Source organism: Micropterus salmoides, unplaced genomic scaffold, assembly GCF_014851395.1.
Source record: "Micropterus salmoides isolate LMB-PRFRI ecotype aquatic unplaced genomic scaffold, ASM1485139v1 Ms_hic_scaffold_7, whole genome shotgun sequence".
Classification (NCBI taxonomy): domain Eukaryota; kingdom Metazoa; phylum Chordata; class Actinopteri; order Centrarchiformes; family Centrarchidae; genus Micropterus; species Micropterus salmoides.
In genome coordinates this window covers 24153878-24171103 of record NW_024044459.1, presented here as the reverse complement: position 1 = coordinate 24171103, position 17226 = coordinate 24153878, and the positions used below count along the sequence as shown (strand labels likewise).

The following is a 17226-nucleotide window of genomic DNA, read 5'->3' as shown; positions in this document are numbered from 1 at the left end:
ATTCAAACAAAGTGATATTTATTGAAAATAAAGTAATAAGAAGTCAAGAGTTTCATTTTCTGGTGCTTTTATTGTGAGTCAGAATTATTTAAGGCATCTCAAAACTCGGTGCATGAAGACATTTGGGAACAAAAAAACACTCAGATGCAGCATAAGAAAATATCTTTCCTTCTTCAAACTAATGAAAAACAATACAAAATTTGGGGAGAACCAACTTGGGCATATCCAATCTGCAATGATATACATAATCAGGTACAAAAACCCTCACAGAAACAGCAGAAATCCAACATTTTAAAATTGTGGGATGAGAGAAAAAACAACAACAATAAAATCACCACACAAAAGCCAAGCTGGAACATTAGGGCATTCTGACATAACTTAAATCAGACTCTCAGTTTGAAGGGGGGACAAAAAACAAAAACAAAAATAAAAGCCAAAGAGAAAGACATTTTCATCTGCAATCATGACAAACATGGCTGCATTCAGAGGTGCATTTTAATTTTCTTATAGTAGTAATAAATCATGTTGGATCAGTGTGGCCACTCAACATTACACTTGATTTATAGGCCTTTTTGATTTGCATCAATGTAAATAGGCTGCAATCTTGTACACTGTGAAAGTGTTGAATTTTGAGGACTGCTTTCCCAATCTTACTATAAACTGAGCAGCCTGTACATTGATAGATACATTATTTCTATCTTGTAGAAAAGTAAAATCTACAATTAAAAGACATCCTCAATCAGTAATAAAACGCTGCACATTAATCATACAAGAGACATCAGTGGTGCCTTTTGCTACCATAAAACTCAGTAAACTCAGTTGTTTTGCAGAAAAGAAAGTAAAAACAGAAGTCACAAAATGAATGTCAGCCTGAGGAGTGCTGAACCACAAATAAAAACAAACAGAACAAGACCAGCCTGCAGGGAAAACAAGTAAGGGCACTTTATTTGACCTTAAGGCTGATTATGTCACACATAAACCTGCAGTGTCTACTTCTAAAGCAGTCAACAGAATGCTCTGTCAAATAAAGTAACAAAAAATGAACTGAACGGATGTATATACTATTCTGATATGGCTTTTGTTTGTTTTGTGTCTGTGTGCTGTGTCTTTTAACATTGCCACCTGATTGTTTTCTCCTGTATTTGTCATTAACAAACATTATAAATTAGTAACTATGAGCAGAATACAACATCAGTAAATCAAATCCTGTGATGTAACCCATACCCTTACAGACAACATGTTTTCCTGCTGAGAAGGATCCTGACTTGATTTGTTCATAGCTGAATGGAAAATAAAGACGCTGACCAGCGCAGCCCTGAGTGACCAAAAAAGAACTGAGAAGACCCCTACAGCTGCTGTGCATTCAGCTAAGATTGTTTAACACTTTACATGTGAATGTAGTATACATATATATATATTCTGTACTGCTATTTCAGTTACGCTCCCTATGAGGGCTGTAATTACTATTGCTCCATTATGCTGTGACCCACCCAGTAGAAACCCATGTACGTGAGTAACATACTCTATCTAAGATGACTGCTTTCTTGTACAATTCGCAATTGAACTCACTGTGAATGGGCAGAGCAACGAATAAAGAAAGAAAGATGTTCAGCATGGACGGAAGACCACCAGGGAAACAATTTTTGTAACCTGGCAAAATCACCTGATCACCTGAGTAAATGAAGAATGGAAAACATGATAAAGCTTTCATCTGTCTTGTACTAATCAAGCACAGAATAGCCTATGAGTGATCATCAGGTGAATCAGAGCCTCCAAAAAACACAAACTATACTGCCAACTAAACCCACATTCATCGCTTTATGAAAAAACATCATATCCATACACTTTATACAGAACACAAAATGAATCACTCTATAGTTCCCTTTTTAATACAAGGTTGTGTTTTTACATTAGAAAAGTAATTAAATATATGTTGTTCAAAAAGCAAGTACCACCTTCATCTTAAGTATGTAGAGGTTCTTCACCTAAAGCAGGTGAAGGCAGTAGTAATTGCTGCCATTCAAATATAATATGTTAAAAGCCATTTTTGCACAACTGTTCAAATGCAGTGTCAAAAGTGGGGCTCCCTGCGTGCGTCATTCCCAAGAATCAATGTACAACAGAACAAATGTATGACCATCGTACATACACAGTAAAAGTAAGCCAGACCTAGCTTGCATGTATCATTTCATGCATTTTTTAGGGACATGTGTTGACCTTGCTGAATGGCTATAAGGTAAGCCAATGATATGTCATTTTGATGATTGCTGTTTTAAAGGTTCAGGTGGCTTTTGCGTCACCTCACCTCCTGTGAGAGTAATGCTACACATCTGTGTGTGTGACAGCGTTGATGGCTTCTTCAGGCAGCAGGGATGGATCACTGAGAATGGACGTGGTTGTGCTCAGCTGGCGAAGGGTACTCAACACCACTGACAAAACAATAACAACAACATTTTAATAGTTGCGGACTCAATGGACTGCTGAGTCCTGTTTGGTGCAATTTGGACACACACTCAGAATTATAAATATAGGCTACTACAGAACAACCATTGTCGTGCTGTATCAGTGTTATTAATGCTGTAGGTGAACAAGCACTGCACGATCTAAAAAGTGCAGGGAGGCGCCGTGTCACATCGGCCCCTGTAAACGGGCACTGCACCAGTTGTCGGTAAATGTGTCATTTATTTTTCCATGACTGCTGCACTAAATCACGACCAGGTTTCCCAGGATGCATAAGAACCCTGTGTGTCATGCTGAGGACAATGACTCAGGGGAATTTTAAAAAAGGTATGATGATTTGACTGCATTGAGTGATTCACTGAATCTTTTTTTTTTGAGGGGACAGCCCAGACAGACATGGAACAAAAAGCTGGAGCGATAAGCCATCTTAATTATTTTATTTTACCACAACGACACAGGCCCAGCCTCCTAAAGTTGAGCTGAGCTGTAAAAACTCTGACTGAATGATAGAAATCTTTTGACGTCACCTTACATTATCAGATCCACTACGTTTACTCGCTAAATTCAGACTGAGTCCGGGAAAAAGCATATTATTTTGACCAAGTGGGAGGTGAAAAAATTACAACTGGAAAGTTTGATCATCACCGTTTCTCCCCGTGAGCTTTAACCTGGAGTGACTTCATGCATTATTAAAAATTTAGATGCACTGTTAGATTTCCTGTCATGTCACACTTGCTTGATAACAGAAGAAAAGGCAGGAAGGTACAAAAAGAGATAGTGACAGGATGTAGAAAAATCTTGAGTAAGTGTGAATTGCACATAGCGGTAATCAAACCCTTTTCATCGTTTACGCTGGATGTCTAAGAGAAAGAGTCTTTTTTACTTACTGGGTCTGAGCACTGGAAGGGAGCAGTGACGATCAAGCCATTGCAATGTGGTCTGACACAGCTCTGCTCTGCTTGTAGTTGACACCATCCCATTGAATGACTCAAAGAGAGGCTTGATAATGATGCTGAACTAGAATGGATGACAGTCAAGGATTGATTATACTGAAGAGTGAGACAAATGCATTTCTACTTGGGCGACTCTATGAGCTTCAGACTCTAACGTGTACGTCTGTAGCTTATATTTCACCACTACGTGCTTCAATTTGTGCTTTGCGAGTAACGTTAATAGAATCTGTTCGTATTACTTCAAGTATGACTCAGGTTGACCTTGCTCTAGGAGTGACTCAGTGTGTAAACAGCACGTTCCACAGTAGGGAACTAAGACGCCAGACAAATGTTGAGAAATTCTGCCTAAATAATTTGGTAAATGACCAACAAAGCAATGCAATCTGACTGGTACAACACAGTGAATGTTTGGTTATTTGTATTAACTTTTTAAATCCTCTAGGCACTGTGGCCACTCAATAATGTTTAAAAGTCTGTCTATATAGCCTCGACTAACAGTAGCTTGGCTTTCCTCAAGAGCGATGGGAAGATTTGAAAATGTTTCAGTTGTGTGACCTTTACTTTAAGTCTACATTTACTGTGCATGACACATGATACTATACCAGGGCTGGGCGATATGGCCAAAAACGTTATCACGATAAAAACATTTCATATCATTCAATATCGATAATATATGTCAAATCATTATTTCTTTCAAGTTTAAAGGCAGATTTTTGCTTCTGAGTGAAAATTGCAGAAACCAAATGGTTAATTATGTGGTTAAACTTTATGGTCTGAATTTGATTTAAATGATTTAAAGCAAATATTTATTCATGATATATTCAACATTTATTATATTGTAATTGAGGAAAATTATATTGCGATAATCATCATTATTGTTTTATTGCCCAGCCCTACACTATACTGAGTGTTATTAATAAGCAGGTCAGTGTAAACTCTTTCATTGAAGGATACAATCCAGAACTTCCAGTTCTGAAGAGTGCGGCTCTTCACATATTCATTGAACTTCTCTTGCATGTGGTCAAAGTGATGTCGCCTGATGGGCACTCCTGTTGCAGGCAGCTGTCTCTGACAAAAGCTGTGGTTAAGCGGTGACAGGAGACAGAAACAGTTAACAAAGTTAATGTGTTAACTGTCTGTGCAACCTTTGTATATCAGACGAGTGAGATAGTTGCATATACGATGTTGTGACGTACTTAATGGAGGCGTTGAGCTCCTCTATCTCCTCTCGTAGTCTCTTCACCTCTTCCTGCATCTGCTGCCTCTCCTGCTGGAGCTTCCCAATGTGCTCCACTGTCTTCTGCAACGTGAGTCCGTAAGTGATCTAAATGCACAAGGTTATGAATATGGTAGGAAGGGAGAAATCAATTTAAATATTTAGAACAATTTGTGAAGAAAAATATTGTGCACAAACACAGCCAAAAATAGTAAGGTCCTGAATCTGTTATGGATGTTTTATCAAGACCCCCAGGTACACAGACTCACATTTGATTGCGATTTCAGAGTGGGAACCACGCTGCAGAGCGTTTTAAAGCCAATGTTTATGTTTGATCGTCTCTTTTGCTCAGCAGATATGTGCGTTGTCCTCCGGCTCTGTCACACAACAGCAGTGGAAATGTTACACAGAGGTTTTTTGAGAGCAGGTCAAATATAAGAGAGGAAAAATGCAAATGCTACTGATGTTAACATACAGGACATTCAATGTAGGATTTCTACCTACATGCCTTAACGTATAAAGCCTTTGAAAGCCCTATATGTAATTCAAATAATAAAATGCTCACAGAAACAGAGCGATCACACTAGCAAATGATTAATGTTAAGAAACATAAACACAAACCTGATTTGGTTCATTCTTTACCAGAGGTGTACTGCTGCCACTGATCAGTGACTGGGGACTAGGAACTTGATCTAAACCTTGTGGTGATCCTTGACCTGATCCTGGCTGACTTTGAACTGGAAAGACAAAACAAACAAACAAACAAACAAACTTGTAACAAGTGGTAGGTTTGGAGTTATGATGTACTTTCTGGGTGGAGTGAACTACTCTCACCAACACTAGAGGAGGCTTTCTGATTTTTGCGGCTGGAAGAATAAGACTTTTCTTTGGGGACAATTGGCTGGGGAGACTTCTGTGTTTGAGACACAATGTGAAATCCAGGACCCTAAAAGAGAACAAGTACACAAGAAATAAAAAAGAAGTACAAGACCGAGAACCACTATAATACATATTATCTTTCTTTACTTTGATCACCAACGAGCTTAACATTTTATGACATCAGAGCAAAACAAACAGCAAAATCTAAATGTTGCACTTTTGTAATTTTCTGCTCTCAATAATTTTAAGACCCACTGTGGCAAAAGAAAAAAATTAAACTGTGAGGATGACGCTGACAGAGCTCAAAACATACCCTTCCAAGATGGGAAGGAGTGATGACCACTCCAGTATTAGGGACCACGTCTGCTTTTAGAGGTGTCGGTGTAACAATCACAGCACTGGCATGGCCTGGAAAAGGGGCTGAGAGGGTGAACAGTAAGGCACCAGGGTGTTAGCTTTATGTGCATTCATACGTGAACATCCTTAAATGAGTTCTCATTTTTGACATGAGTCCCCCCTGCCTTTTTCCTCAGTGGCTTTTCCATTTATGCAGGAAATAAACTCTGTGGTTAACACAACTCCTAACAGGTTTCATCTTTTCAAAGAGGTTTCAGGCCAAAAAATGCACAATTTAACATCTTGAAAATGAAATTTATAACAATAAGCTGTTCTACTGAAACAAAAGCAGGGGACATCCTCATATACTAGAGGTTGGGTGCCTATCCCTATTTCCTGCCTGCGCTCTGCTGTCAGTTCTCTTTTAAAAAGCATAATCAGTGACATTATCAGAGGTACAAGCCATAGTGTCTCAGATATGCATAGAAAATTGTATTTCATCACTATCGTTGTGAATCACTATGACTGAATAAGTAAGGCTTGAGCGCTATCTTGTGGTAATTAAGTGACAGAGCTCAACTGCCGGATCAACATGGTTAAAAGCCCAATTTCTCCAAATACAGAATCAATATCTTCATCTTGACATCAGAAACAACAGACCTGTGAGGATGAGGTGGGAGGGGGGGGGTGTGGTAGCAGGAGCAATTCTTTGCACAGGACGGTTTTTGTTGGCACTGGACGACTGAAATGGGCGAGGCAGGGCAAAAGTCTGAGGGTGCTGGACAGAAGTGGCAGCTAATGGAGCCAAGGGCAGGAGTTGAGACGGAGAAGGTGGAGGTTGGGAAGATATGGAGCTGTACTCCGAGCCGTGGCCGAAGGTGGTGGCTGCGTCGCTGGATGTGACAGCAGAGGAGGCTGTGTGTGTAATCACAGATGGAGCTGCTGTCTCACCAAGCACTGAGGTGTTGTCCAAGGGCGAGGGAACCATGGGTTCTACTGAGGCCATGTCCTGACCCGGAAGGCACTGTGCAAGAGGATCATGGGATAACGGCTGAGAGACTGAGGAAACTACTGCTTGATCATTGGGCGCCACCTGCCCAGGAAACAGAGGCATGTAGTTTTGTACATAGGCTGCATCACCTGCATCACCACCACCACCACCACCACCACGTGTTTGACTGGTTTGACTGGTCATGGGAGAGGGGATGGGCAGGGGGCCAGCAGGGGAGATGTGGTTGGTTGTGAGTTGCATGGTGGACATTAACTGGGCCTGGCAAGGGATGACAAAGGAAAAGGGAACAAACACACTTATTTTTTTCTTCTAGTGCAATATGATACAAAAGAGATGCAGCTCTATGTAAGTTCATACATGTAAAGAATCGGGAGGGGGGGAAGGTAGCGACAGGAGACTGAGACAGAATTGTGGACAAGTCTTCTAGCTGCATTTATATATGTTGTTCTATTCACCCAGGTCAGGCAGATTGTTATAGTTTTCAGGAGGGTTAATGGTACGCAAATCCATAGGAAAAACAACAATGTTACAACTAATACAGGAGATCTTGCCAAGGTTTCAACTGGAGCAAATAAAACAGGTCACATCACTTTAGCAGCTCCCCTGGCTATCTGGAATTCTTCTCTTCAATTCACAGGCAATGTCCTTTGTTTAAAAACCTGCTCATGAATGTGCTCTTAACTACACTAACATGCTGCCAAAACCAAAAACATGTCGTTAGGCATGGCTCTCAGATACAGTTGAGTCTTTTGTATCTAAAAGTCAGACAGGGTAAAGCTGCATTTATGCACCCAACTGAAACTCTTAAACATAATTTGACCAAAATATGGCTAAATACATGACTTGAGGGGAAGCTTCAAGGAGGACAACAGCATGAAAGAGAAGCAAAATATTTAGCCATATTTTGAATGATTGGCTGATTCCCCAAAGAATATAAATTTAATGTTTGTTTAATGTTTAAGCAGCAAGTGATACATGAAAAATGCTATGTAAATAAAGTTGAGTATTACAATTATGTTACATAGATTTGTTTGTGTAACTACATTAAGACAGAAAGACGGTAGAAGACATGGTGAAAATCCTTGTGAATTGACAAAAAAACCCATCTTAAATCTAGGAAGAATGACACGGTGCTTGCACAAACTCTCTTCGTGGTGGTGTGTGTTAGGCACTGTTTACCTGTGACTGAGAGCTGCTGCTGGGTAGAGGGGTGACAGATGATGCAGTGGGGGAAACAGAGGGGAAGACAGTCTGACGGAGGCTGTGAAATAAGTCTGGAACAAGAGTCTCTATGTTAGCTAGAGGTTAGTAAAACCACACTACTGTTTGTGTTAGGCTATGCAAACTGCTATAGCAGAGTTACTAGAACATGTGCGCTTGATTACTGTAAAATGTGCACTGTTAGAGTGTGCACAGTACTACTGCAGCTATGGGTGGTGTCTTACTGCTATACCTTGCAGCGGATCAAAGGAGTCCATGAAGTCCAGGTTGGGTTGTAAGGGGATGAGTCCTGGTTGGATCATGTCTGCATTTCCCGCATGAGCTGTGGATGGTAAAGAGGCAGAGGAAGTGAGGGCAGCGAAATGTATACAAACTCAAATGTAGAGGAAACAATAAACTGATTTCACAAAAGTCATCTGATGATTTTCTCACCAATCTCCCTTGGATTGGGCCAGGCTATGGGCTGGTGTGAGGCCAACGTAGAGAATAACGTGTCTGTAAACTCTGACATCAGAACATCCATGTCAAAGAGGGGGTCCATCTCCATGGGGGCAGGTGTTTCATTATGCTTACGAGGCACACGGCGTGCTGCAGTCTCTTCATCCTGATAAAAGGAGACACGGAGCATGTCTGGAGAGACTTCCCCAAACAGCGATAGCTGCTCCTCTGGACCCTTTGAGTTTTCAAAACGCAACCACCAAGCCAGTTAATAACACACAAGCATGCAGTGTTAAATACAGACAAAATATCCACATTAGGTGCTGAATTAGGTGCAAGCAGTCAAAAGTAATTTGTTTGCATAGTCAAAGGTGATCTGTTAAAAAGTATATAAATAATGTGAGGGTGACTGGGTTAGCAAGTGTTTATTCCATTAGTATTAACATCTGGTTGAACAGATGCTGATAGCAATGTTCATGTTGAAACTAACAACACTTTGGTGGTTTGAGCATGATGCAATTCTTCATACCTTAAGCAAGCTTGAGAGGTCCTCATCCTTGTGCTTCTGTAACTATAAGAGACTTAGTGAGTGCCATGTCAGATAAACATTAATGTTTTATGACCAGTCAAACAAACAGAATACATCTACAAAATGCCCAGTATCCCACTGATAAAAAGTGAAATATTGAAATGTATCTATAGAAAACTTAACAATATAATACCCTTTTCTTAAAGTATGTTCTCCATTTGTGGTATTCTCTTATGACAATTTCAATTCTTCTTTTCCAACATTTCCCATCCGTGGCAGTGGCCTGCAGAAGAAAGAGGGAGATGGAAAATAAACCCATAAAGTCCGTATCAGACACATAAGACAAGAAACGAAGTGACAACAGAAACATAAAACTTAATGACTAGTGAGGAACATAAAATGACTCACGGGATGATTTTGGTGAAAAGAAACAACAGAATGTCACTATTGCTGTTTTTACACCAAGCCATCACATTTTTCCACAACTTTACCTCTGCAGGACGATGAACGTCCATGTCTATATTTCCATCCAGGGGAGTCACAAAGTGACAAACTGGATTCTCTCTTTTCTCCACATCTGGGAGTAGAAAAACAACCTCAAAGTCACTTTCAGTTGAAATACACAGTTCCCTTTTTTTCATAACAGTAATCTCATAGCACACATTGCTTAACAAAGATTGTGTATAAAGATGACAAAAGACATGTCACTTTCTGTAAAACAATTGCACTTTATAAACGTCCTCATCCAGACAGGCTTTGTTGATGGATACAGGATTATAAGTAGGCCTGCATGATATGAGGAAAATCTGCACTGTGCAAGAACATTGTTCAATATTGAGATGACGATATGACTTGTGATAAATAAACATATATTGAAGTGTGCTTATTAGCTGCCTGGTTGTTTTTAAATTCACAACAGGATTAGAATTGAATATTTCAAATCAAATTTTTTTTAGAGCTACGACAGTAACGTTTACAGCAAAGTTACTTTTTTTGTTTATTTTGGAATTAAAATAAATCATATTCCTGACATCAGTCAGTATCAGTCCTTTCTCCTCCTCCCCCCTCTGCTGCTATTTTTCACTGCCTGCAGGTAATGTTACAGCTGGTAGAGAGAGGAGTAGCTGGTATGTCTCAGCCAGCAGCTAAGTTTATAACTATGTGCCAAATGTTAAGGTACGTGGCAAACTAAGCTAAACAGTTAGACTACAGACAGCTTTCGTTTTAGCTTGTTTGTAAGAGATCAATATTAGTCGAGCTAGTGTAAAACATAGAGGATGAGAAACTTTGGGCAGAGCAGATTAAAATATCGCTTTCTACAGGTTTATATGTTTATGCTTTTTGAACAAGTATTGGCTTTTTACTCGCAAAGGTTTTATTGCACGTACTTACGAGTAGTAAAAAGCATAGTTGTTGTCAACTGGAGTAATCTTGGAGTTATCTTATGCCTCATGCAGACTACACGACTTTCAGTGTCGGCCGATGGCCGATGGCCGATGGCCGTGTCGTTCACACCACACAACTTGCCGTTTTGTGATGCGATCTTGAAGTCATTGTGGCGTTCACACTACGTAACTGATTGGTGACAGGGGGTCACACACTACGCGAGCTGACAGCGACACTGGTCTCCAAACCACATTTTGTCGAGAAAACACAGGAAATGTGAAACGGGAAATGACGCGAATGTACACATGAAACAGCTGTTGTTTGTTATTATAAAGATAGAAATTATAAAGACAAAAAATATGGGTGAAAGAATGGATTAGCACACGCAGGTAGCAGGGATCGTCTGAGCTACAGAGAGCTGGAGGTCAGTAAAAAGTGTTTTGTGGTGAAAAAGTAGCTGCCTGCTCTGCCAGCTGCCTGCTCTCATTGGCTGCATGTGGATGTGGAGTCGGCCTCCTTCTCCAGATATTTGGCATGCTAGATATCTTGCAGACATCGGTGATGTGTCAGAAATGTATCGGGGAGCCGTTTTGATGCATCCTTGTGTAGTTCACACATAACGACTGGCGACCACCGATGGACCGCTGATTTATCCCTGATCACAGCCCCACTGTCACCGAGCTCGCCGAGCAGCAAATCGGGCTTAACAATTGTGTAGTGTGAACTAGGCTTTAATTTCACCTTCACTTCATTGTCTCCACCGCAGCCTCTCTGCTCTGCTGGCCGCTGTGTGTGGTTTTCTTTTAATGCATTCATGGGGTCCAAAAACCGGGATTCCACTATACTTGTGGGGCCAACAGCTTAGTGGGGACCAAAATGCCGGACCCCACAAGTTTAAAGTGCTTTTTTGGGGTTCAAGACTTGGTTTTAGGGTTCAAGTTAGAATTATGTTAAGGTTAGGGTAAAGGTAATTGTTACGATTAGGTATGTAGTTGTGATGGTTACGGTAAAGGTAAGGGTAAAGATAAGTGTGTATAGAAGGTGACACAGAGAGCAGACAGAGGCTGCAGCATGATAATTAATACTACAGACTTTAGCCCCGGGCCGTTTAATTCTGCGTTTCCTTGCCCATCCCCAAATAACATTACGATTGTTTTTTGCGCATGATCATATTGCGATGATGATGAAAATATGATTTATCGGTCAGTGCTAGTCATAAACATAAAAGTGGACAGTACACCTGGGTGTCCAATAGTCTCCACATAATTAAAACAAGGCATAAATCATTACACAACATGCAAGCAAACATACACAAGTTTTCAATGACATCTCAAAGTATTTTCCTTATATGAGAAATCCTTATTTCTTATGTCTTGTATGCAGACTACAGCTTCACCAAGGCAAAGAGTATTTATTTTTGAGACATGAATGAGAGTTAAATTTAAGTTGCTTTAAACTAAATACTAAACAATACAATCTACACTCTATGTCCAAACAAATGAAAGAGACAGTGTGGAGCTCTTACACTGCATATACCAGGCTCTCCATATGGCGTTGTTGAGGCGGATCTTGTCTCTCCACAGCAGTTTTAAACCTTTGAAGTTCTTCCATTTGGGAGATACCAACTTACCACTGAAAAGACAAAGACAATTAACAGTGAAATTATTTCACAAGTGGTGAGAGACATTTTATATAACAAATACAATGGTTTAACAAGTATAAGCAGATCAGCAATATCTCAACAAGAATTGAAACTCTTCACAGTGATCACAGTGCTCTCCTCTGTGTGTGAAGCTTGCTGATAGTGTTGCTTGCACAGGAGGTAAAACAAATTCCACAATAACAAAACAGCTTAACTTGGATTTGTTGAAGTTTGTTTCATCATGAACCTATTCTAATTAACTTTAATATCTTGACACCTGCAGAAAGAAACGTCTCTTTTAAAATTTCTCCGTACAACCCTGAGTTTGACTTTAATACTGACGACTGACTAAGAGTGACAATTTCTTGCTGTAACACCTAGCCACTCGGTAAAAGGTAAGAGAGCTCCATTAGGCGACAGGAATTACGTGTCTGATGACTGACTGTTTTACTGACGGACTGGCCTGAATTCAGCTCCCAGTGCCAATGAATGCACTACGCTCTGGAACAATTTGTTTGTTACTCACTCACAGCAGAAAGGACAATTTGACTCTTTCTGGAAACAGAAAAAAGCTACACTCTACCCTGAGAATCCAAACGTACAAATAATTTAAAAAGAGGGGGGAAAAATGGTACATGTCACCTACATTAACGCTGGCACTGTACTAAAAGACTTCAAGAAATAAGGCAAGCAAAACAAACAAGCAGGAATCGGCCAAGGTCACGCTCAAGTTAGAATTACACTGTTACACTGTGATATGGAGACATGGAGTCAATAAAGCAAGACAGCAGCACACGTGTGTGCTACTAAATATGAAACAAGGTGGAATTCATTAGTGTGCACCACTATGGCTACAGTATGTGAAGTTCAAGATTACAGCACATATATACTGCTGCACTATAATGGTACGATACACACCAACCTTTTGAAATGTCAAATGACATTACTAAAGTTTGTGTTTCACTATAAAAAGACAAGAGGAGATAATAATGATTCTCATTTCAAGTCTGCTTTGACAGGGCAACGTGTGTCACAATCCAAAAGGGTTAGCTCATAGTTTCTCTCTTTCCATCCTTCCTGTCCTGTTTTTTTTCTTTTCTTTTACCGTGCGGTTTAGTCTTTTCCACTAGTTTCCTCTTGTCATTTGAGTTCTTACTTTCTGTATAGGTACTGTATGAGTTTTTGGGAGTAGAAAAAGATTCATTAAGTAGGTAGTCCAGCTTGTGGCAATGAAGAAAGAAGAGGCAGTAGCATAGAGGAAACTGAGTATAGGGCTTTCTCGTGTACATAAATGTTCTTCACTTCTCCTTTTCAGATGAATGACAACAGAAGAACAGTAACTGGTAGTAAGTGCTTTCCTGGTCTATAATTAGTCTTCCCAGTGAATCCAAGTTGGTGTCATTTGCAAAGTTGAAGGGAACCCTCTGAGTTAAAATAAGCAGCTGGCTCTGCCCCAAGTAATACTGTAAACAGACAACCATGGGTAAAGTGAACATTTTTTTCCTTTTACATCTTACCTCTTAATATCTTGTTTCCGTCAACTGAATTTAAACCCAACTTTTGCAACTTTTAATGTGTATCTTAACAATTACAGTGCTTTAGATTGTCTAAAGCCTATAAACCTTTTAACATTCACTGTGCTGTTTTTTGTCTTTGTTTGCCTTTTTTAGGACAGTGGGCTGCATTATGAATTATATCATTTAACCTAAAAGGATTTAATCTGGAAGATGGTGTAGTCTGGAGAATACAGTCCAGCATACAAACCATTTATAGAGTAAATAGGAAAATGGTACCACAACAAGTGTTCAAGGTGTTGTGATATTAGGTGGTAACATCTATAATTGTTCTTTGTCAGTTTTAGGCCACGTGTAGTGTTGAAACTTCTCTAGCAATATAAGTTATGTCTAATTTAGATCTTTGTTTAATAATTTTGGTCAATTATTAAGTGAAAATTCCAAATAGGGATGAATGTTGATGTGTGCTTCAATCGGTTTTACATAATTACAGACTAAATACTTTTTATGCTGTATTTTAGACTACAGATTTGAGGACATTTATTTGGGGGGTGGCGATGGCGCCATATATAGCAATTGTAAGTTGCTTTTCATTAAAGCGTCGGCTAAATGACTAATTATTTTTTTTATTTGAGCTTTAACTAGAGGGTCATTTGTCAGAATGTCTGACATTTTATAGACTAAAGGATAAATCTGAAACAAATTTGACTGAACAATTATTTCCAGAGGACCAGGCAGATTGAAGAATTCGATAATTGGGCAGGCAGCAAGAGTCTAAAGTAAGTTTGAGATTTGTAATGACTGACTGCACTCTCTTTCTCTACCAAACAGAATTTGGACCCATGACTAAAATTTTCAAAATTCTGCTCCAAATATCGAATTCTTCAATCTGCAAAAAAATTTCTGTTGGTTTACACAGTGAAAGAGATAGAGAGAGAGGTCACAATATCTGTTCTCACCACTCACCTTCACCCAGTGGTGAAGCCAGCTGATATCCAGTATAAGAAAAACTGATTTGCATAACACTGGCACTCGCTGAATGGTTTCATACATTACATTATGTTCATCTGGCTTTTTCTCCAAAGCGACATTTTCCCCCAGCAATTTTGACATTCACAATCTTGCTTAAGGACAACGAGAGGTGCCAGGAATCAAACCTCCAACTCTACCATTAATGGCTGATCTGCTCAACAGGAACATTGTGCAATCCATCCTTATTTAAAAATGACTGAACATGCCAGCGGGCAGATACAGCACAATCAAAACAAAGCAAAAACAAATGGTGAGAATGATGTCAGATCAGTCTCATAAGATGTAAGACTTGCACCGCCCATGGCAACTTTGGTAAGACATGCTAAAGCTTTCCTGGCAGCTGATTTTTAAAGACTACATTTTGTTCCTGGTGTCCTATTTAATGGTTCTGTTAGTACAAAGATCTTTTTTTCGTGAGCAATGAGAGTGTGGTCTGAGTACATTAGGCCCTGTCTTCAGAGTACATAATGTTTCAACTTTCTCTCCAATAAAGTAGTGAAGTACAGATTTGAGATGCTTGTACTTATAAGTACAACCAAAAGTGCTGTTAGTATCAACATGATAATTATACTTCTACTACACAACATTTATTTGACTGGATTTTTACAATAATATGATGACACTTATAAAATACAATGCATTGTTGAAGATTAAACCAATGGTATCCAAACCTTTTTTGGCTTGTGGCCCCTTACAAAAATGCAGTATCTAGTTGGGGCCCCTTATCACGTCTCATCAGTTGTTAGCATTTCCACTCTAAACTTCTCAGATTGTTTCAAAACAACTGTTTGGAGGCCCAAAGAATGAAATATGAATATAAATGTGTTTTTTCTCTGTTTGTACACCATTAATTGTCTCATGACCCCCTCCCCCCCCCCAGGTTTATCTTGTGACCCTGCCCACTGCTTGGGAACCACTGGACAAACCTATCTAATAGTATATATGTTTAAGCGGGTTCTACCTTGATCAGCAGTGAAATGCCGCCAACACATTGATGCAATCACAATTTGGCCTACTGAAATTTTCAAATCCTCACAGGAGGTGCAATATTTTTTAAAGGCAAAATGCCATTTTAAATATCCATCTAATATCTATGTGTAGGGTCATATTTGCCAATGCCAGCTGACATTGGGCGGGGTTGCCAGTCCATTACAGGGCACATAAAAAACAAACAACCACTCACACCTAAGGGGAATTTTTGAGTCCTCATTTAAATATTAATATTTATAAATATTGCCTGCTGCAGAGACAGTCTGGCCTACACAGCATCTTCTAAAGTTTGGTTTTTAATCCTTGCAAAAACACATCATAATTAATTTAAATTTTTTTACTGTAAAAAAAAAAATAATAATTACAATAATTATGTAAAAATGATCATTCCATCCAATGTCTTAAATCATTTCGCAATTAAAATATTAGTCGAAATAATCGCAAAATCGTGCAGCCCTAGTAATAATCATCTAATAACGTCATCTACAGTAAAATAAAATATCAGTCACAGGGGGCATGTTTTCTGCAGATTATTTACATTTTTACTGATAATATTCTGCACTTTTATTTGAGTATTATCTTGAATGCAAAACTTTTATTTGTGATGGAGCATTTTACTCTATTGGTACATGTATTGCATTAAAGAGTATTTGCACTAATGTGACCACAAGTCATGAGTGGTCAAGCAGGAAGTTGTATGAAGAGGAGACTCGTGACTGCAATTTCACCCTAGGGTGTCTCATTGCCTTTACTTTACTGATCTGAGCAGGACTGAAGGGAGCTCAACGTGCACTGGGGGAAGAGCTAAAGTGAAAATGAATACAGGGTGGATGGTGATGTATGTTGCAACTTACCTGTACGCAAGAGTCATGCACTCAAATAGTTTGGTCAGTGAGGCGTCTATGGAGAGGTGCGACATGCTCGCCTTGCCAAAATGATAGGTCTGACAGGTCTGCTTGTTGACAGTGTCGAAGTCGTAGCCTTTCTTCGGGGGGTGCTCGCAGTGGGGCGAGGACACCATGAAGTGTCCACTGTGGATGATCTGAGACTCCAGCCCGTCTGACCTCCTCAGCCCCAGATGAGTCTCCTCCGCGTCCGAGTCGTCCTCCTGCTCCTGCTTAATGATCGCCGGTGGGCGACGGTAATTGTGCCGTAAAGACATCTCTGTAGTGGACATGTCTGCAACTCACCAGACAAATAGCTAACGTTAGCCACCGAGCTAGGACAATAAAAACTCCCTTTCATGAGGCTTGCCGACAGCGCTGGAAAACGCGGTTAAGGCTGACTGTTGGTTTGTCAGCTTCGTGCCGTACACTCCCGACTCCTCGGTTCACTCATTTTAAACCTCGCTGCTGGTAATTACTGGCCCATGTTAACGTGTTGTTGTCTTGTTAGACAGTCGACCTAAGTAAGAGTAGCAGGCACCAGCTGACAACATGGGCTCCTCTCGTCAGCAGCAGGAAGTTCCTGTGTTAGCGCGTTTCTGATTGGTCGGAGTCAGAGCCCCGCCCACCAAAGAACTCAAAATAAACCTGGAGCGACACAATATGCACCTTTTTTTCTGTTTCCACAGCACAAAAATGTTACTGGATAGGTGTCGAAATGATCTAGGCTTCAG

The 17226-nt window shown here is 39.9% G+C and overlaps 1 protein-coding gene across 4 annotated transcripts; it reads right to left on the bottom strand.

The window, feature by feature from the left end:
• Positions 1 to 50: 50 nt before the first annotated feature.
• On the bottom strand, positions 51 to 17060 carry LOC119891370 (MLX interacting protein). 4 transcript variants are annotated; one of them, XM_038702962.1, is made up of 17 exons: positions 16463 to 17060; positions 11956 to 12062; positions 9536 to 9621; positions 9238 to 9327; positions 9045 to 9086; positions 8510 to 8681; positions 8310 to 8399; positions 8036 to 8130; positions 6505 to 7114; positions 5822 to 5928; positions 5464 to 5575; positions 5251 to 5366; positions 4899 to 5006; positions 4610 to 4737; positions 4368 to 4491; positions 3348 to 3477; positions 51 to 2429 (listed from the first exon to the last, which is right to left on the bottom strand). In XM_038702962.1, exons 1-17 carry the CDS (start codon positions 16783 to 16785, stop codon positions 2323 to 2325), a joined length of 2547 nt encoding a protein of 848 aa, XP_038558890.1. In that variant the 5' UTR covers positions 16786 to 17060; the 3' UTR covers positions 51 to 2322. The 4 variants fall into 4 exon arrangements, with proteins under 4 accessions (XP_038558890.1, XP_038558889.1, XP_038558891.1 ...); XM_038702961.1 differs by having other exon boundaries at positions 8510 to 8750; positions 9045 to 9080; XM_038702963.1 differs by having other exon boundaries at positions 9045 to 9080.
• Between the last annotated feature and the right edge of the window lie 166 nt (positions 17061 to 17226).